Source organism: Engraulis encrasicolus, chromosome 2 (genome assembly GCF_034702125.1).
Source record: "Engraulis encrasicolus isolate BLACKSEA-1 chromosome 2, IST_EnEncr_1.0, whole genome shotgun sequence".
Lineage (NCBI taxonomy): Eukaryota > Metazoa > Chordata > Actinopteri > Clupeiformes > Engraulidae > Engraulis > Engraulis encrasicolus.
In genome coordinates, this window is record NC_085858.1 from 23,748,223 (window position 1) to 23,768,263 (window position 20,041).

At 44.2% G+C, this 20,041-nt stretch overlaps 4 protein-coding genes across 6 annotated transcripts in view; 2 read left to right on the forward strand and 2 right to left on the reverse strand.

The window, feature by feature from the left end:
- The window catches only part of LOC134435323 (uncharacterized), a 5,414-nt gene extending 3,527 nt beyond the window's left edge, over nt 1–1,887 (forward strand). Inside the window, exons 9-12 of the mRNA XM_063184217.1 lie at nt 76–144; nt 390–443; nt 658–738; nt 1,215–1,887. Of these exons, the coding sequence (XP_063040287.1) occupies nt 76–144; nt 390–443; nt 658–738; nt 1,215–1,273 (263 nt within the window). The 3' untranslated portion in view covers nt 1,274–1,887. The remainder of the gene's footprint in view (nt 1–75; nt 145–389; nt 444–657; nt 739–1,214) is intronic.
- A 116-nt stretch (nt 1,888–2,003) lies between these two features.
- On the reverse strand, nt 2,004–10,041 carry tufm (Tu translation elongation factor, mitochondrial). Its single transcript, XM_063184182.1, has 10 exons — nt 9,950–10,041; nt 9,001–9,047; nt 8,729–8,867; nt 7,899–8,065; nt 7,249–7,518; nt 6,484–6,616; nt 6,142–6,246; nt 3,589–3,740; nt 3,092–3,211; nt 2,004–2,505 (listed from the first exon to the last, which is right to left on the reverse strand). The coding sequence occupies exons 1-10, from the start codon at nt 9,984–9,986 to the stop codon at nt 2,335–2,337; spliced, it is 1,341 nt and encodes a 446-aa protein (XP_063040252.1). The 5' UTR covers nt 9,987–10,041; the 3' UTR covers nt 2,004–2,334.
- A 39-nt stretch (nt 10,042–10,080) lies between these two features.
- Nucleotides 10,081–16,520, forward strand: hspbp1 (HSPA (heat shock 70kDa) binding protein, cytoplasmic cochaperone 1). 3 transcript variants are annotated; one of them, XM_063184206.1, is made up of 8 exons: nt 10,081–10,381; nt 10,594–10,751; nt 11,266–11,476; nt 13,119–13,343; nt 13,696–13,851; nt 14,340–14,436; nt 15,227–15,335; nt 16,062–16,520. In XM_063184206.1, exons 2-8 carry the CDS (start codon nt 10,632–10,634, stop codon nt 16,140–16,142), a joined length of 999 nt encoding a protein of 332 aa, XP_063040276.1. In that variant the 5' UTR covers nt 10,081–10,381; nt 10,594–10,631; the 3' UTR covers nt 16,143–16,520. The 3 variants fall into 3 exon arrangements, with proteins under 3 accessions (XP_063040276.1, XP_063040268.1, XP_063040261.1); XM_063184198.1 differs by having other exon boundaries at nt 10,624–10,751; XM_063184191.1 differs by having other exon boundaries at nt 10,627–10,751.
- A 731-nt stretch (nt 16,521–17,251) lies between these two features.
- Nucleotides 17,252–19,785, reverse strand: tmem86b (transmembrane protein 86B). The gene is made up of 3 exons (XM_063184228.1): nt 19,504–19,785; nt 18,656–18,899; nt 17,252–17,703 (listed from the first exon to the last, which is right to left on the reverse strand). Exons 1-3 carry the CDS (start codon nt 19,552–19,554, stop codon nt 17,252–17,254), a joined length of 747 nt encoding a protein of 248 aa, XP_063040298.1. The 5' UTR covers nt 19,555–19,785.
- Nucleotides 19,786–20,041: the final 256 nt, after the last annotated feature.

The following is a 20,041-nucleotide window of genomic DNA, read 5'->3' on the forward strand; positions in this document are numbered from 1 at the left end:
CAAAAAAACACCACATACACAGCACATACAGAACAATGTTAAAGTTGTAATTTTCTGTTGTAAATGTACTCACAGATTATGTTGATCCTGATACAGAGGAGAGCCCAGGAGGGTTACATGTGCCACAGGAGCAAACTGACACAGGTAAGTGTGTGTGTGTGTGTGTGTGTGTGTGTGTGTGTGTGTGTGTGTGTGTGTGTGTGTGTGTGTGTGTGTGTGTGTGTGTGTGTGTGTGTGTGTGTGTGTGTGTGTGTTTGAGAGAGAGAGAGAGAGAGAGAGAGAGAGAGAGAGAGAGAGAGAGAGAGAGAGAGAGAGAGAGAGAGATTTAGTCTGAAAAACATGCATGAAGGTGCCGCTCAATTTGCATTTCAATTGTTTTCTGTTTTCAGATTCATACGAAAACATGGAGCAACATTTTGCAGCCCATTTGAATGGCAGTGACGGTCAGTAAATATTCAACACCGTATATAGTTAATCTCCATCATGTCCACACTGTATGATAATCTGATTTTTTAAGCAAATACTGCATATTTAAGACAGCTTATACATCTAAGAATATAGACGTCAAAGGAAAATGTAACTAGATGTGATGCAAAAAAGCTTGGAGGCCATGCGTAATCAGCAACATTGTATTCTATCACTGCCTTTGAATGACAGACTACATCAGTCCAGATGGTGATGAGGGGGATGGTTCCAGGCTAAGACACCATACTCAGGACAGTGGAGATTGCGGCAATGGTAAGTTAATTTTCCACTTGGAGCAGGCGTAACTCTTAATTATTTAATCTCTGATGGTGCTGGCCCAAATATTCAATTCAATGTTTCAAGAAGGAGGCCACACCTTGCATAGCAGTGTTTTTATTGCACAAACGCGTTTTGGCATGTGCATTCTTCAGTGTGGAAATGGTAAGTTTAAATGCACATTGTCTATCATAGTGTTTCTCAACAGGTGCTCTACAGCACACCAGGAGCGTTGGGAAGCCTTAGGGGGGCGTTGAGAGGGATACAGCTTAGAGGTGGCGGTGCTTTGTTGCCATTGGGGGCCATTATTCCATTTTATTTTTGTAATACTACGAGGGGCGTTGGCAGGCTTATAATGAGGCTGAGGGAGTGTTTATTCAATAAAGGTTGAGAAAGACTGGTGTATCAGGAATACAGTTGCAGAGAGTTGTACAATTACAGCCCATGTTGTCTTCTTTGTATTGTTCTACCAGATTCCTATGTGAGTATGGAAAACATGTTGGCAAAAGATGAGGATGAGGAGTGGGATTAAGGATTTTACTTTGGTCCCTGTTCCACACGTCTCTTTACATGATCCGTCAGCTCTTTCAACTGTCAGCAACATTGACATGGGACTACAGGGTGTGGACTGAAAGCAGAATTCCCATTCAAACTACAGGGACCATGTGGTGCCCTTCCCCATTTCAACTTGATAAAAATCAGTGAAAACTACAAACATATTGAAGGTTGTAAAACTGGTAACTTGCTAGTGAAAATGTGTATACCGATACACACAATATCGGCTGTAAATATAATATGAAGCTTAAGTGTTTTTTTTTTTTAAACCAATAAATACTCTTTACCAAAGCGATTTTATTTGATGTTATTGTGGAGACAGTAATGTTTGTGACCATGCTATGCTATTAGGAAATCAGACTCCATATTAGCTGTCCAAAATCAGCACAACATCTTCATGTGAAATTGGACAGCAGTTCATTTCCTCGTGCCAGAATGTTGAAGATGTGCGAAGACTACTAACAAGTTGTGGAGATCCCGGATGCTGGCAAGTGACTGACCACTGTTAGCGTGCCCTAAGAAACGGCCATACCCACATAGTGCACCTGGGGCAAATCATTTTTCATCATTACACATCATCATAAAATCAATCAAGCATACACCACAGCACACACACGCACACATCACTAACAAATGCATAACTCCAAGAGCTTGTATATGCAAGAGATGAACAAATTCAGACGAAGCTTGTGTATATTTAAATACATGTTTTATCACATAAACCAGAGCCATCACATCCCCTTCCATAACAAAAAACATAAAGAAAACAGATTTCATAATATGAACAAAAGCAGTTGCTGTAGAGACGATTTTGTAAGTACATAGTTTTTGTGGATTGCAAGTACATACCGTAGTTTTATTTTGATATTTCTCGTGCATTTTGCCAAGCCCATTCCCACTCCATCGACCCATCTAGTCCAATCCTGTCCAGTCCATTCACTGCCAATGACCTGATGCACAACCCACCCCACCCCCTCCAACCCAGAACCGTACACCCACCCACCCATCCCAGTCCCAACGCCCGTCTGCCGTGTGGACTCAACCGAAGTTGGCGTGGTCCTCATCTGTCATGGTCATGATGTCGGTGACCAGGCCGGTGCCGATGGTCTTGTTGCCGTCGCGGAGGGTGAAGCGCTGGCCCTTCTCCAGCACCATGGGCTGCCTGAGGGTCAGGATCAGGGAGGCGTCCTCGCCAGGCATCACCATCTCCTGCACACACCACCACAGGACGCAGGAGATAGAATTAGAAGAGATCTACTACTTATATGAAGAGAGGAGATGTACTTAAATAGAAGAATCAACTGCCTACATAATGCCTACACATTGTTTTCATGACTCATCCATCTTTACAGTAGGTAAACATTTCTACAAAACTGGTGTTTGTTTGTTTTTTTACATTTATGGTCAATTATGCAGCAGTGGCTATTTCTTGGCCAGTAATAAATACATAAAATAAGTTTGGTCCAACAAAACTGTTGATCACAGGGGAGAATTGTTCGGTCATTTCAGTTTGGGCCTTGGTAATGGAGTCATTATGTGTTTGTAAAATGAACAAAAATCTTAATAAAGGAATGTTTTAAAAAACAATAGCCTAATATTTAACCTGATTCTAAAGGGCACTGGGGGTTTCAGAAATAAAAAAGCGAGATAGAAATTGGGGAGATGCATGCATTGGGCTTTACCTGTGTACTAGTGATTCATAAAAGCCATCAAATAATAAGCATAGACCGATCCTTGAGCAACATTCACATACACAGAGACAAGAGACAAACCACAAAACGAACACACTCCATACCTTGCCAGAAGGCAGGGAGACTCGGCATGCCATATCCCAGGTCAGGGAGAACATCACCGGCATGAAATTTGAGATGAAGGGCTTGTGTCTTCCACCCTCCTCCTTACTGAGAATGTACACCTGAAAACAAAACAAGTCAGAGAGACATACATTCATAAATCCATCACACTAGTTGGCTGAAAGAAAGACACAGTAATAGCATATCAACGACACACGAGACACTTTTTTCAGTACTACACAATGTAAAATGTTATCTAGCACACATGTAGACACAAAACCAGATATTTACATAGCCTGATAATGCACACCATTCCGGCAGTGAAATGCTTTAATAGTCGTTGAACGAAATGCAACCACTTCAGTGCTACACTACTGTGACATTACACAGTGTCTTCAAACAATACATTATGACCTGGTCAAAGCCATTCTGGTAACGGCAAATGTATAACAGGGTTGTAAGAGTTTAAACACGAACGCACGCGCACACACACACACACCTGTGCCTGGATCTTCTGGTGTGGCTGGATGGAGCCGGGCTTGCTCATGACCATGCCCCTCCTGACGTCCTCCCTCTTCAGGCCTCTCACCAGAGCACCCAGGTTGTCGCCCGCCTCCGCACGGTCCAGAGACTGGTGGAACATCTCTATGCCTGAGAGACAAGGAGAGGAGGAGAGCACAGCAGAGAATGACTATGGCAAGTCAGAAGCACTCAATTTGTTATTTACAGACATTTAAGGGCTGACTGTCAAGGGCCAAATAATCCAAAAAAAGAAATCACAAGTTCTGGATTAATATAGGAAGAAAGACAATTTGTATGTACATAGAACCACCTGCCCTTGTATCTTGCATTAGGCACTGTTTTTCCAGAGGAGGAGTTCCACTGTCCTAACTCCTGTCCTCCACCTGTGCTGATGTTCTTGCATTTCGCTGATGCCCTACCTCCGTGGAGGAAACAATCAAGTCTCCCCACTGTCAGCCTAGTCACAGGAACTTTTGGGGGGCGTTTCCCCATTCAACATCCTGATTGCAAATGAGAAATTACCTTTGAATTGCTCTTTTGCAAGATATTGAATTAAACTTCTGTCGTCAATGACGTCATCACAAGTGAGGACAGGATCGCAATCACAGGGAGGACAGGAGTTAGGAAAATGGAAAGAACACAGTGTGTGAGAAGGGAGAGAGGAAGAAAAAGATGAAGGAGGGCGGGCAGGGCTCGAAATTAACGGTGTCCCGACGTCCCGGGGACCATAAAAAATGTTGTGGGGACACAAAGTTATCATTTCTGGGACAATGCCGGGACCGTCCAAAAATATAAATGAAAAGATTCAAAAAGTAGGCTATTATATTTGCAAAGCCATCACACTGGGACATTAGCCTAACTCAACACCAACCATCAGCGAAAATAGCAACAGAAAACTTTCCTATAAACGTCCGCATTGTGTTCTAGAATGTTGATTAAGATTTCGCAGCTGCGACTGCAAGCGCGTGTTTCTTCGGACTGCTGCTGAGAGGTTGTCCCGTTGGTTATGCCATTTCACCCTGAACTAGAAATGCTCTCAGAGAAAACGGGCTCTGGATTGTTGATTTTTCAAGCCAACAAGGATATATTGCAGTAGACATGGTTAAGCTGTGAGAGGAATGGAGTTCGGTTTTGCTAATATTTCAGGTAAGCAAAGCAACAGCCCCAAACAATGCGCAGTTGTCTGTGGCCACCTGTCGCGTGCTATCTGCCCAAAACACCAGAAACGCGAGCTGGCTCTAAAGTAGATTAACCCTCATTCATACATATCAGAAACTGCCTGTAAATTACTTTCCATTAACAAAGGGAAACGGCAAGCAAGCTAACAGAGGTAGTTGTTAGCCAAGAACGTCAAGTAATTTCATTCAAATGTGGCTGGAAATGAAGGCGCTATATTCTGAACATTGTCATACAAACGCAGTTATTTAATTAATGTTGAAGTATCCGTGTTATTGTTTCTGTGCTGGTAAAAGCAGAAATGCCTATTAGCCAAGGTCTAATTGAAAAGGGAAAAAGTCCACCTTGACTTCATTGATTACAAGCACGAAGAACGCGCTTCAATTTTACAGCATTGCCAGCGCATTTCTCTCCAATCCCTCTCTTTCTCCCCCTCCCCTCCCTCTCCATGCTAGCCTATCCCCCTCTCTTTCTCGAAAGTGAGGTAGGCCTAAGTGTGCGGTCGTAGTTTTTTCTCTTGTGCATTTATTTTTAGGTTAACTTATCAAATTGTCTTGATGTCAATGTCAAGTATTTTAAAGTGGAAAGGAAACGTCTTGCAATGCGTTGTCATACTCCTAATGCGGCCCAAAAACCTACCGCATCTTCTTCCACCTAGCCTGATTATCATCGACTTTCACATCTCTTCGAGACTGGCTGAAGCTGTTGCATCACTAGGAGGGCACGGCCTGGCTATCTTCCACCGGCATGCCCATCACAACCAGTGGCCAAAGTCAGACTAGGTTAGACTATTGCCACTTTTTAACTAAAGCTAAACAGACACTGAATTGTTATTGATATGTAGTAGACTAAATGAAAGCTGTTTTTTTCTGTAGGCTAAATAGGCTACAACAGAGTAACAGGCTGGCTGCAATAGAGTCTACAATAGCCTACATGATGGGTAGGCTATATTGGTGCATAAAGCAATCAGTTTGACAAATATAATGTCATTGAATGCAGATTTCCTCATATCACCATGCTCATATATTCTTGAAAAACGAAATGTGCACGGTTACTCAAGGCATTTTTCTATATAAGGCACAGATGTTAAAGACCTGAATTCACAGTTGCACTGCAAAAAAAAAAAAAAACATAATCACACATGAAATTGAACGTGGACATAATTTACCACTTATTTAGGCGCGAAAAAAATGGGGACACTTCTGGTTACATTCGGGACAATACAAAGTGGAATCCGGGACCATTGCGGGACACAAAGGAAAAAAGTTAATTTCGAGCCCTGAGGGCGGGTTTGTTATTTGCTCAGCCATTTACTAAATTCTGACTCTGCTCATCACGGCACGGTAGGACTTACCAGTAACAACAGATTTCGCGTTCCTGTTGTGTCCGACAAACTCACACTCGTCGCCTTTCTTGATGACCCCTCTCTCTAACGTGCCGACCACCACAGTGCCGCGACCTGAAAATCAGAAATCACAAAGTCAGCAATGAATGTGAAGCGAGTTCATGAAGCGAGCATGAATGTGACACTGAAACATGAAACATACAAAACAAATGTGCACACTCCCAATAAATGTAAATAATAATGTACTCTTTCACACATGTGCACGTGTGTGTGTTCTCTCAATATCACACACACACACAAATGGCATGAAGTAGATAAAAAAAATGCTCACAGGTACACGCACGCACGCACCTGGGATGGAGTAGATTCCCTCTACAGGGAGTAGGAATGGCTTGTCCAGCTCTCTCTTGGGCAGCGGCACGTACGAGTCCACAGCCTCCAGCAGCTTCAGCACCGCATCCACACCCAGCTCTGGCTGCTTATTCTGAAGAAAAAAACACACACACACAAGCACATTTTCAATTTGTGATCCATATAATCAAATTATGTTGAACAATTAACATTTCATTGCTCAATAGGCTAGATCTGTCAAGTTCTGTTGATAAACCTTGACACAACACAACAAACATTGTGTTGTTAAGCCATTAATATTCATGCACTCAGTCATGAGGATAGGACATGCATGTGTCTATGCAGTATGATTGAATTAGCCCATTAAAGTGTGAGAGTGAGCTTAAGTGTAAGGACTTCTGACTGGGCTACCTCTCTGCAACTAGATGTGTGTTCAAACGTTGGGCATTTCTGCATCGCAATAAACCATTTAGAAAAAGCCTACCTGTTGTACCTCAACCCGTAACATCAACACACCCCACCCCACACCCTTTTCACCTCCATTGTGTATCGATGATGGCAGATGTTCTTGCCAACGCAGATGAACTAACACCCCGCAGTGACGCCATTTTATTCTCCTACAAGTACTCCTACAGGTCTCCCAGGTGTGACCAAACAAACATCCCACACAGGTCATTTTATTCTCCTAGGACTAAGACACTTGATCCTCCTACCATCCCTGTGTCCCTCAACCCGTAACCCCACCACCAGCCACCTTCTTCTCACCTCCAGTGCGCAGAGTGCAGAGCCGATGATAACGGGCGTGTTCTCGCCGTCGTAGCCGAACTCGGTGAGCAGCTCACGGATCTCCAGCTCCACCAGGTCCAGCATCTCCTTGTCGTCCACGGCGTCGGCCTTGTTGACAAACACCACCACGTGCTCCACGCCGATCTGCCGCGCCAGCAGCAGGTGCTCGCGCGTCTGCGGCATCTGACCGTCCGTGGCCGCCACCACCAGGATGCAGCCGTCCAGCTGGGACGTGCCCGTGATCATGTTCTGATGAGGGAGGGGGAGGTAGAGAGGAGAGAGGCGGAGAGAAGGAGAGAGGTTACTTATTTTGTTGTTAGGGTGCAGCTGTCTACTTGCTGGAACATGCCCGTGATGATGTTCTGTGGAGGAGGGAGCGAGAGGCGATCAGTCTGTCTTTCACCCTCCTCCAATCAGAAAATGTGTTTATTGTAGTACTATACACTTGAGTCAAATGTAGCAGGGAGCAGCTTTCTTTCAGAGTTTATTCATTACTTTTGAAAAACTTCAAATGAAACAAAAAAGTGGCGGACCTTGAATCTTTCATTTGCACAATGTAAATAACACTTGATGCAAGGTGCGCCCCTGTTTTGCTTCATTTGTAGCGTTTGACCATTAGTAATGGCTACCTTGACGTAGTCGGCATGTCCGGGGCAGTCTGTGTGGGCGTAGTGGCGGTTGGCGGTGGCGTACTCCACGTGGGAGGCGTTGATGGTGATGCCTCTGGCCTTCTCCTCAGGGGCGTTATCGATATCCTCATACGCCTTAAAGCTAGCTCCTCCAGCGCCGGCCAACACTGTTGCCAAGAAAAAAAGCTACATTAGGACACCAGCTACAGCATATCTGCATAATCCAGGGGTGATAGTGAAAAAAATCCTGAGCCTGAACTTTTTTCCTTGCTCTAACGGCGCCGACAAGATACTGCATGGTGACGTCACGTAGGCCTATTTTGACACATTATTCAAACATTTAATAGCCTGTGTATGACCATTATTCAAGCCTGATAGTAGAAGAAAACCCTGAACCTGTAACACTTTCTGAGATAAGAATAACTTAATGGCTAATTATTATCAATGTTTTTATTTTTGCAAACTCTGTCAAGCCTGAAATCAGGCATGGAGCCTGAATACTATCAGCCCTGATAATCACAGCTGACGGAGTCGAGATATACAAACAAATACAGACATCAAAAAGTTGGCCAAATAACTTTAAAAGACCACTTGCACAATACAAGAGAGAGAATGAAGAGCATGCGCTCAATCTATGAGCAAAACCATGATGACTAATACAGTGTGTCCGTTATACCTCAAAATAAAAATACTGAATACCAATAAAACAACACATACCAATACCTATCTGAGTGTAACAAAACAGATCAATGATGTGCAAGGAGAGGGATTTGAGTGGCTAAGCATTGAGGCCCGAGCTTGACCAAATCACAGACACGCTAATACAGTACCTTTGGTGATGGCAGCAGTTAGCGTGGTCTTGCCATGGTCTACGTGGCCAATGGTCCCGATGTTGACGTGGGGCTTGTCTCTGGAGAAAACTTTCTTGGCCTCAGCAGCAAACCCTCTCTGTAACGCGGGCACCGCACACTGGGTGGGGAATAAGGGCAGCATTGGAGAGAAGTATTAATGAACTGGAGGATAGGAGTGTGGATATTGTACAAATGATCTGAGTAAACTTTGCTCTAATCCAGGAGATGGACAGCCCTGATGTCACACTCACCAATTTGTAAGAGTTGTGTAGGAGACCAGGAGTGGACGCCTGGAGGGCTGTGGACGTAACGAAACATTTGCCTTGTTATATTTGTTTTAATCCAAAAACAAACTTTACAAATAAGGCTTTAGTCTCACACTATTTAGAGTACAATAGCCAGGTAGTTGTCCGGCTGTCTTACAACCACAGAATGTAAATACACTATAAATAGATGCAACTGATTCTATAATAAGTTTTAATGACCCATATCAAACCAACTGCCACTTTTCACAGACTTAAGCTGATGGGTAGGACCTAATGTTTGTTGCCCCCATCGGTTCATACACGTAACTTGGTGTATTAACTCCACACAACAAGCTCCATAGAATTCTACATGGTATGCAACACATCCACGCATTGCTCAAGTTGTGTCTAATAGAAGACCTCTACCATACACATAGTCGTGACATGGAGCCTACAATGTTGTCATAACGGCAAGCACACACCAGCCAGCAGCACCATTAACAAAGAGAAAAACTTGCATGTCATCCCAAATTGCAGGAGTATGATCCGCATCTAAATCAGCCAATTTACAAGGTTTCCTGAACAATCATCATGATGCAGAAATGAATGACAACTGAGGTGTCCTCCTGTCAGACCTTGCTCAAATATTCACAAGTCCAGGTCTGAGGTCAAATAATCAAAATAACAGCCCCGGCATAGCGTTTGGGTGCACTCAGTCGGGTGTTTTCTTGGATAATTCAATGGTAGATGACCGTATGAACGTGACCTTAGCGTTACCAAACACGAACGTCAGTGTTAGCTAACAGCTAGACAGATGAACACCCAAAGAGTGCAAACAAGTCATCTCTCTAAGTGCAACACAAGCAGAGGTGTTTTTGAGGATGAATTGTCACTTAGGCAAGACAATGTTACAGAAGTAACGTCTTGTGACATAAGAATAACTTGTGAAATTTACCGGACAAGCATGCACGGATTCCCACGAGCGCAGCCATCTTCCACAGACGAGCAAGGGCGTCGCATGCGCACTGAAGTTAGCTGTCGTCATTAGGTGGAGACGACGGTAACTCATGACAAACCGGAAAGTAGTTGTATGTGCGCATTCAATGTTCTCTAACGATGGAAAGTCAAGGGAGAGCGTTTTACGCGTACCGTAATACTTCATACATGGCGGTAGTAAATGATTTTCGCAATTTTTGAGCGACCCAGCCGAGCACGCATCTTCCCAAGACGCACCAGCCCTTTCATGATCCTTCATACAAGCTGTGGAATATTCTGGAGAGTACCAGCAAGAAACCTTAGAACTAGAGCCAGTCTTTTTAGACATTGTTGTTAGTCAGCTCAGACATCCGTACCAGAGAGACTAAGCAAATCGCGGATTAAATTTTGGGTGAGTCCTCGTAGTGTTTTGTTGTTGGGGAGAATTTGTCCACTCTTGAAGGTACCACACATGTGCTACTATGTGGTCTGTTTTGGTAATGTGCTGTTAGGTTTGGTCGCTGATCTAGGCCTACATACCGCATCTGTTTGTTTCTGTCATCATGTAGTAAGCGACCGAGAAAGGAAGTCATATTATTTATGTGTGTGCTAATTAAAATACAGCATCAGTTTGACTGTCCTGCTGTCGTCCAGCAGCAGTGATGGCTGAAGGCGGTGACCGACGGAGGCATCCCCAGAACCTCCAGGGTGTGTTGCGGTTGGCAGTCGAAGCTGGCTCTGCATCAGAAGGTCCGATGCCCCACGAACCCTTGTCAGAAGAGGTAAAGATACAATTCAAATTCAGGACATGGCAACTGTGTTGATGGTCTTCTTTGATGGTTTAAAACACCTACTGCTAAAGCAAATGTGACCCATGATATGTTCGATGTTATGTGAGAAAGTTCAAGTCGAAGTCACTCATTCAATTTATTACAAAAGGTATTGAAGTTAAACCCTTCTGTTAAACCTTCAGTCAAACTTCTCAATGTGCCGATGACCTAATGGTGTGTGATTCAAGCTTGTGATCCCAGCGTGTTCATGGTGGTGGTGGTGGTGGTGGTGATGATGATGATGATGATGATTAGAGAACATGTGTTTTATTTTGTTGTTGTATTTCTCTTCAAAGTTTTCAACTTTTTGCTGAATGCCATTAACATAAATTGAATCAATCAAGGACGGCACTCTCAGATTTCACTGCGCTTATTCGCCCACTTAGTAAAATCTGAGCGTGCCGTCATTGCGAATTTCCCAACAAGACATTTGATACATAACTCGTTTCCATGTTTTCCTCACTAGACCAAGGCGTGGTTGAGGCAGGCCCTGGCAGAGGCATGCAAAGGACAGATGGATGAGGTCGAGCAGATGAAGGAATGCATAAAAGTCCTGCGGGCGGATTGGAACGCGGGAAGACAGAGGGATGCAGAGGACGGGGAGGAAGGAGAGGAGGAGCAGGAGTCTGCGCTGGAGCTGCTCTCGGATCTGTGTGAGAATTTGGACAATGCGAGAGGTGCGTGCTTTCCCAATAGTCCAAAAGTGCTGGACTCCTTTGTCGCTGATGTTGTTACTGCTTGTGTGTCTAACTTGTAGAGAGTTACTTGTGCACAATCCCTGGTGCTGAACAAAAAGATTACGTAGTTTTTGAAAAAAGGTTCGCACACTCCTTTGGATTTTTTCTTCTTCAAGTTATTTTTTCTTCTTTTTATTCATTCATTCATTGGCAATGATGTTTCGACCTCTCGGTCTTCCTCCAAGGAGTGTGCGAACCTTTTTTCAAAAACTGCTTGTATGTCTAACTCTTCTTCTAACTATCTACTCCAAGCCTAGGGCACATAATTGAATAATTTTTAGTGTACATTTTTTATCAACTTCATTGTATGCAGTACTTGCTAGATTTGAATTTACTTGTACGTTGGTGTTTGTACTAGTTAAATGAATGAAATGTATGGGTCTTGGACATCTGTCATAAGTTGCTGTACATTATCAATATTTTCTTAAAGTGTGAGTGTGAAAATTTGGTTACACTTGTGACTTGACACCGGCATCATACGTATGACATGTCATAATTGTGTCGTAACGCAGTCATGCATGTGACGTGTCATTAACATTATATCAATTAGGGGTGGGCGATATGACGATATTATATCGTGAATCGCGATATTGAGTAAAATATCGTCTCGAATCTGCCAAAGTGGAGAAATCGTATAGATCGTCTTGCAGTGAGGATGTTTATTATCAGTATCAGAGTGATGTTTTCTCACTTGTGTTGTTGTCTTAACTTTATTCTTTACATTATTGTATTCCAATTGTACACTTTATGAGAGTATCATCAGTGTGTTAACATTTTATTGACTGCAAATTACAAATTGCAAGTATATGAAAGTTGTTTTTTGTTGTTTTTATTTTTTGGATGGAAGATCGTGATAAAAAATCGAAATCGTGATTTCATGTTAAAATATCGTGATACAACATTTTTGCCATATCGCCCACCCCTAATATCAATGTCATATGACTTTGTCATTAAAGGGACACTGTGCAGGAAATGGTGAAAAAAGGTACTGCAACTATGCTGCATATTGAAATTGGGCTGGCTATTGCCAAATTTGATCTTTACATGAACGTTTACTAAGTATCAAACAAATATTTTCTAGTATGGTCCAAGAACAGTCATTTTTGCAATTAAAAATGGCTATTTTTGGAAATTCAAAATGGCGGACCATGGAGAAGATCCCCCTTTTCATGTATGAAAAGTGCCATTTTTCCAGTCATAATGAATACTTAGAATTTGATGCTGGTGATAAGTATTCATGAAAAAGGTAACATTAGTGAATGGGCAGCATGAATTCTGTAAATAAACAACTACAGATCTCACACAGTGTCCCTTTAAGTGACAGACACCCTTACATTTCATGACCATAAAATGTTTATGACATTGACATCATGTTTACGACTCGCCCATGACTGTTTCTTGACTATAGTTATGTCATGTCATGATGCTGGTGTCAAGTAAAGTGCTGCCGAAAAAATCTATAAAAAAGAAAATCGTGTGTGTGTGTGTGTGTGTGTGTGTGTGTGTGTGTGTGTGTGTGTGTGTGTGTGTGTGTGTGTGTGTGTGTGTGTGTGTGTGTGTGTGTGTGTGTGTGTGTTCTCAGACCTGATGAAGCTGGGAGGCCTGGACCTGTGCGTGTCGTCCCTGCTGTGCCACCCCCAGAGTGGCATCCGCTGGCGCGCTGCGCAGCTCATCGCCTCCTGTGCCCAGAATATGCCCGAGGTGCAGTCCCACCTGCTTGGGCTGGGGGCACTCAAGACACTGCTGCAGCTCACCGACCACGACCCCAACCCCACCGTCAGGGTCAAAGCCCTCTACGCCGTCTCTTGTAAGTCGCCTTTGTGGGCATGCTCACGTCATTTGAACGAATGGCATGCAAGAACGCACATATAAAGTAGGGATAACTTGGCATGGATACATTGCATGTTTTAAGTGGTTCAAGCAAGTGTTGATATGTGAAGCTACTCTAAGCATCTCTCTCTAAGCATGACGTTTTGTGTATCTAGGCCGATGCATTAGATGTGTAGTAAGTATGTATGTATTGAATATACTGTGTACACACCGTATTGTCCGGACTATAAGGAGCACCCGAATATATGGTGTATGGTGCAATGTCAGTTTTTAAGTGCGCCTTGTAGTCCAAAAATATGATTGTGAATGATCTTGCCTTGTCTCCTCAGGCTTGGTGAGGGAGATAGAGGAGGGTCTTCCAGAGTTCCTGACCCAAGATGGCTTCTCCGTGCTCATGAGGGGCATGCAGTCAGACAACGAGAAGCTCAGGACCAAGTCAGCCTTCCTCCTCCTCAACCTGCTCACTGCACACCCAGAAAACAAAGGTGGTGTGTGTGCGTGTGTGTGTGCGTGTGTGTGTGTGCGCGCGCGCTTTAAAACGTATTGTATGCGTCTTGTTTATTTAGTGCAATTCTAGATCATGTCTGGCAATAAGCTAGAAATGAAGGGAATCAGCAAACCAACTTAAAAGGAAAGTTATGGAAATGAAATGTAATTAATGTTCAATTACCTTTGTTGTTACATATTGACCTATTATAGGTAAACAAGAGATTACTTTTCACCGCACTTTGTACATTGCTGTCTGCAAATGATGTGTCTTAACAACATAAAAGGCTAATTTTACTTGTCCATGTCATTTGTCATCATGCCCACTGGGTATCAGACTAACGTGTGTGTGTGTGTGTGTGTGTGTGTGTGTGTGTGTGTGTGTGTGTGTGTGTGTGTGTGTGTGTGTGTGTGTGTGTGTGTGTGTGTGTGTGTGTGTGTGTGTGTGTGTGTGTGTGTGTGTGTGTGTGTGTGTGTGTGTTTTTAGATACGGTGTTGGCCATGGGTATGGTCCAGCAGCTTGTCTCAGTGCTGCGCTCCACTCATAGCTCAGTCCATGAGCATGTGCTTGGCGCCCTCTGCTGGTAAGATTCCAACGCTGAAAAGAAAAACGTTTTATTATTATTTTTATTTGACCTTTAGTTAATCAGGAAGGTCCCATTGTGGTTAAAAAAAGAAACCTCTTCTTCCAGGGAGCCCTGGACTTGCACTTTGCTCTTGCATTGCGCTTTGATGAAGGACTGACTGTCGGAAACATGGTGCTATTAAACTTTTGGGAGCGTAGAACCGTGTTGCAGACCTGATCTTCTTTTTGGTCCAGCACGGGGTCCTTTCTCTTGTTTTTTAGGTTTTTCTTGGGTGAGACTCCAATCCTGTCACTTGCACCAACCTAACCACGTGCTCTGGACCAATAACAGTGTGACAAGTAATAGATAACAGTCACATAGTCACTGGCCATGCACAAGTGCATTTTATGTTGCAAGGATGCATTCCTCCTGGGAATACCCTTGAGCTGTCAGAAATAAAGTGCATACATTTTGACATTGCATCCTTAGTTAATGTACATGTTGAGCATGCTTCTCAGATTTGGGAAAGATTGTATGTTGACCGTATGCTGGCTGTATGTTGACTGATTTTATTCTGTGTGTGTGTGTGTGTGTGTGTGTGTGTGTGTGTGTGTGTGTGTGTGTGTGTGTGTGTGTGTGTGTGTGTGTGTGTGTGTGTGTGTGTGTGTGTGTGTGTGTGTGTGTGTGTGTGTGTGTGTGTGTGTGTGTGTGTGTGTGCGCGCGCGTGTGTGCGTGTGTGTGTGCGTGTGTGTGTGTGTGTGTGTGTGTGTGTGTGTGTGTGTGTGTGTGTGTGTTTGTGTTTGTGTAGCCTGGCTGAGGACAACCGAGGCATAGAGGACTGCAGAGCGCCATCTCTTGGTCTGGAAGAATTACTGTCTCAGAGGGCTCAGGAGCTCAAGGGTAAAGAGGAGAGCCAGGTAGGTGCCATACACACACACACACACACACACACACACACACACACACACACACACCACTCAGCAACTAACTTTCATGCTTTCAGTCAGTCCTCATACTCCATCTCTCTGGTTACACACGTGATCACTAAGGGCCCTTTCCATGTCAAGCATCTTGTATATTTAGTGGGACATACAGTTAGAGCTAGCAGGGCCGGCCAGAGGCATAAGCGAACTATGCGGTGGCTTAGGGCCCCAACGCCACCAGGGGCCCCATGAGCAGCAAAGTTCCAAAGAGCAAAGAGCCATTATATATTGGGGGACACCTCAATGACTGTGGGTACAAGGCCATTTTTCATGTACGACTTTTAGCTGTAAAAACCCTACAAGAAATGCAGAATATAATGAAGAGTTATCGTTTTGAAATGAAAGTAAAGTATGCCTTTGAGATAAATAGCTTTCTGAAATTGGGCTCCAAGAAGTGCAGTGCATGATGATGGGTACACAATCTATAGGCAACCTTCTGATGTCCTTAGCTCCTACCCCTCACTCGTGCAAATAAATGAAACATATGAAGCATCTGATGCTAAGGTATGGGGGCCCCGGATTACATTTTGCTTAGGGCCCCATAAAGGCTTGGGCAGGCTCTGAGAGCTAGTATAACGCTGTGTGTCTGTCTGTTCACTGAGAAGATCTCTTAATAAATAAATGCAGTCCATTTCACCACTCATTCCTGTCCCCTCGCAGGAGGAGCTGGAGTTTTGTGAGCAGCTGCGGTCCAAGTGTTTCCAACGGCAACCGCAGGACGACAATGGGATGGACCGATGATGAACTCCGTGATGAACTCAGTGCTGGTCAATCAGGCAGGACTCAAAGCCATAGCCTATCTCTGACCTGGAGGACCTGCCCCCCTGCGTGTGTTTGTTTGTGTAACTGAGTTATCTCTCAGGACAAGAGGCAGCAACTAAAACTGGACTGGAGGACAGTACAGCAGCAACATAATCCACGCTACCAAGAGAGATGCTTGAGGTGCTCTGAATTTTGGTTGAGGAAGGCTGAATGCAACAGAGAAGACAAGGTCAAATAGCCCCGCAAAAGGACGATTGAATGACTGGTGAAAAATTGTGAAATTGTAATCTGTGGGTAGGTTTACCCAGACACCCCCAACAGCTGTGTGTGTTCTGACACACACATACACACACACACCCTCACTCACACAAAAGAAATATTTATGTCATTATGAAAAGATGTACAGTTTTATTTTTTTTGAAAAGGTATGCACAGTTTCCTGTGTTTCTATTCACAGTTGTCATGTGGTCACACTGTATTTTTTGTTATACTATTAAAGAAAGCAACGGAACTGATTGCTGTAGTTTCTTTGTGAGCCATATAAATTCAGCCAGGCTTTGTTCTTGCATATATAGGGATTTTTACAGTACATCACATAATAAGCATATACACAGACATTTAGGTAAATCAATAATCGTGACACCCTGACTTTTTTCTTACATACACATACTCGCTCACATACACACACAAACACAGACATTTATACACACTGATGCGTTCATCCAAGGGTGCCACCAGTAGGGGGAAAGTTAGGGCAATTCCAAGGGTGCAACACTGGAAGTTAGCCCTTTTGAAGGTTAATAATAACATGATGCCTTGCCAAATCTGAAATCAGTCATGGGGCAGTATTGGTGGCACCCTTCCGTACAGTAAACATTCTCTCAGACATCCCATGACACCCTCCATAGGGCCCACTCATAACCGTTTCCCATTGGTGAACTCATCGTCTTTGTCCTCCTAGGCCCTGATTTCCCCTACACACACACACACACACACACACACACACACACACATACACACACAAACACAGAGATGCGTAAACGTTCGCTTAAACACCTATGACACACAGCACAGCAGTAGATGGCCACTCATAAGCTCTTCCACTTGGTGGTGAGCTCGTCATCATGGGCCCGGATGTCTCCCCAGGCGATGAGCAGCTGTGCCAGGTAGTAGGTCGCCATGACGACGTGCTGCCCGTACTCGTGCTCCGGCACCACCTTGAACTGCTGCAGCGCCAGGCACAGGTCGGACACCACGAACACCAGGCTGCCCAGCAGCGTCAGGGCGCGGCGCGTGCGCAGGGCCAGCGTCGCCATGGCCACGATGAGCATGACGTAGACGGCCACCGCGGGCGTCAGGATGTGGCCCTCGGGCGCCTTCTGCAGGAAGGGGAAGAGGTAGACGTAGGCGGCGCCGCCCACCAGCCACAGCAGCACGTAGAGCACGGTGGAGAGGGACGAGGCCTTGGACAGGCTGATGTAGCGCTCGGACAGGAAGCAGAGGGAGTACAGCAGGTGGGCCACGGCGAACAGGCCCGCACCTGGACACCAGCAAGACAAACAAGAGAGATACTCTTATGAAGAGATACGGACAGTAGTCGTGTCATTGGGGAAACATGTAGTATATATCACACTCTACTCTGTGTCAAGTCACATTTAAGTAATGTAAATAAACATCACTGTATCCTATCAATAAAAAAAAAAACAATCCAGTACCTGCTCAACAGCAGAGAGGTATGGTATGAAGTGCTGTATTTATTTTTGTTGAAATATGTGTTAAGTCACATTTAAAGAACAATCAATACAGTCCCTGCACTGCACAACAGGTAAAACAAGAGGTGTGGTATTAAAAATGATGTAGTGGTTATGTCATTCTTGTAGACGTGTAAGATGTAATAAATAACATACTGCATTCTGTGTCAAATCACATACTGCATGTATCACATCTGAAACAAAGGCAATTCATTGAAAGTGTGGTAACACTTTATTTTAGGGATACATCTATTAGCACTAATACATACAATGTCCCTGTATAAGTAACTTGTAAGGCATGTACAAAGCAAAATCAAACATTTGTTAGGCATGTATTCGCAAATGTCTTGTTCATGCACAATAACGGATTTATTACCAATTTAACCTTAGTAAGTACCTAGTAGGCCTTAGCGTTTGCTTAGTACATGCCTTACAAGTTACTGGTACTTATGCAGACATTAACATTGTATGCATTAGTGCTAATAGATGTATCCCTAAAATAAAGTGTTACCGAAAGTGTTTTGCAAAGAGTGGTGAATAGGGCCTAAGTCCTGCATAATAGTGGTACTGTACTGTGTGTTGTTACAGTATGTACAGTACATTCATTTATATTGTTTGTATGTAGACCTATACAGTATGTATACAAAATGGCCTGGCTGGTAGTGTTATCGCTGTTTGAGATCTTTCTTGATCTTTCTCTAGTGCAAGCTTTCTTCTACGGTAGTTGCATCTCATGGTTACCATGGAGAAAGAGCTCGGGCCATATGAGGCAGACGTCCCCGCCGGCTGAGAAGAGAAGGCCTCCGGCTATCCCCAGCAGGCTGCCCAGGCCGTTACGACTCAGGACCACCAGGGCCAGGCACACCACGGGGGCACACTTGGCACCGGCCGCCACCACCGACGGAGAGGTGACCGGAAGGTACAGGTGGAAGTAGGCAGCTGCCGAGAGGAAGAAAGGAAGGAGGGACAGAAACAGCATGCAGGACTGCGCATGGAGAGAGAGAGAGAGAGAGAGAGAGAAGAGATATGAAGGCAGCGAGCATTGACCTTCTAACATTGATCTGTGGTGACGTGTAGTAAACTATGAACACACATGGATAAATGTGCCACACCTTGACACATACACACGCGCGCACACACACACACACAAACACACACAAACACACACAACACACACACACACACACACACACACACACACACACACACACACACACACACACACACACACACACACACACACACACACACACACACACACACACACACACACACACACACACATTCAGCCATCCTGAGTTATGGTACATCATGTATCCGTTAGATAGCCAGGTACATCTCACAGACACATACCGCACACTGATTTTTTCCCCCCCAAACTTTCACAAAAGTCACAAAACTCAACCCATTTACATTTTGTACCACTTAGACAACTTGTGATCGATGAACGTGTGATCATAGAAAGCCACACGTCATTCATGTCAAATTCAGACTCAGGTCACTTGAGTTATGATATCAGTTTTCGTAGGTGTGGATATACATATAGTATGTATTATACAGTATGTATTTGGAATAGAAAATGTCCTCACCGCATTTCTGCGCTGCCTGCTATCAAAGGCGTGTGTCTCCAGAATATCCATCCTTTCCTGCCTCGCAGTCCCTCAACACACACCCTCAGAAACACCTCTACACACACGCAGAATTGTATACGAGCCCTGCGTGTGGTCTATTGTGTTCTGAACATGTCATGCAGCAACAGCAGTGCCTGTGAGTATCATCCAGTTCTCCGACCGTCTGTCTGTGTGTCCGGACTTTGAACCAATCGCCACGGCGCGTTATCTGTCAAAATTGTTCTGCCATAGTCAAAGTTCTATCTGTCATCGTTGCTCTCGCTCTCTCTCTCTCAAACCCTCTCTCTATCGCTGTCTTTTTCTTTCACTCTCTCTCTCTCTCTCTCTCTCTCTCTCTCTCTCTCTCTCTCTCTCTCTCTCTCTCTCTCTCTCTCTCTCTCTCTCTCTCATTCACTGTTTCAGTCTAGTATGACCTTTGACCCTCTTCTTACTATCAGGAGTGGCTGATATTACTGTCATATAACATTCTAATAATGAGTTGCAGGAATGACAATGC

What these genes read in the sequence shown, in the direction of transcription:
- hspbp1 (XM_063184206.1), top strand. Translation starts at nt 10,632, where the DNA reads ATGGCTGAAGGCGGTGACCGACGGAGGCATCCCCAGAACCTCCAGGGT. An exon ending in AGCCCTCTACGCCGTCTCTT is followed by an intron (nt 13,344 to 13,695) that starts GTAAGTCGCCTT and finishes TTGTCTCCTCAG; the next exon opens with GCTTGGTGAGGGAGATAGAG. An exon ending in GTGCTTGGCGCCCTCTGCTG is followed by an intron (nt 14,437 to 15,226) that starts GTAAGATTCCAA and finishes GTGTTTGTGTAG; the next exon opens with CCTGGCTGAGGACAACCGAG.
- tufm (XM_063184182.1), bottom strand. Translation starts at nt 9,986, where the DNA reads ATGGCTGCGCTCGTGGGAATCCGTGCATGCTTGTCCG. An exon ending in AATCCGTGCATGCTTGTCCG is followed by an intron (nt 9,048 to 9,949) that starts GTAAATTTCACA and finishes TTACGTCCACAG; the next exon opens with CCCTCCAGGCGTCCACTCCT. An exon ending in CTGCACTCTGCGCACTGGAG is followed by an intron (nt 6,617 to 7,248) that starts GTGAGAAGAAGG and finishes TTTTTTCTTCAG; the next exon opens with AATAAGCAGCCAGAGCTGGG.
- tmem86b (XM_063184228.1), bottom strand. Translation starts at nt 19,554, where the DNA reads ATGGATATTCTGGAGACACACGCCTTTGATAGCAGGCAGCGCAGAAAT. An exon ending in GCAGGCAGCGCAGAAATGCG is followed by an intron (nt 18,900 to 19,503) that starts GTGAGGACATTT and finishes CTCCATGCGCAG; the next exon opens with TCCTGCATGCTGTTTCTGTC. An exon ending in GCCCGAGCTCTTTCTCCATG is followed by an intron (nt 17,704 to 18,655) that starts GTAACCATGAGA and finishes GCTGGTGTCCAG; the next exon opens with GTGCGGGCCTGTTCGCCGTG.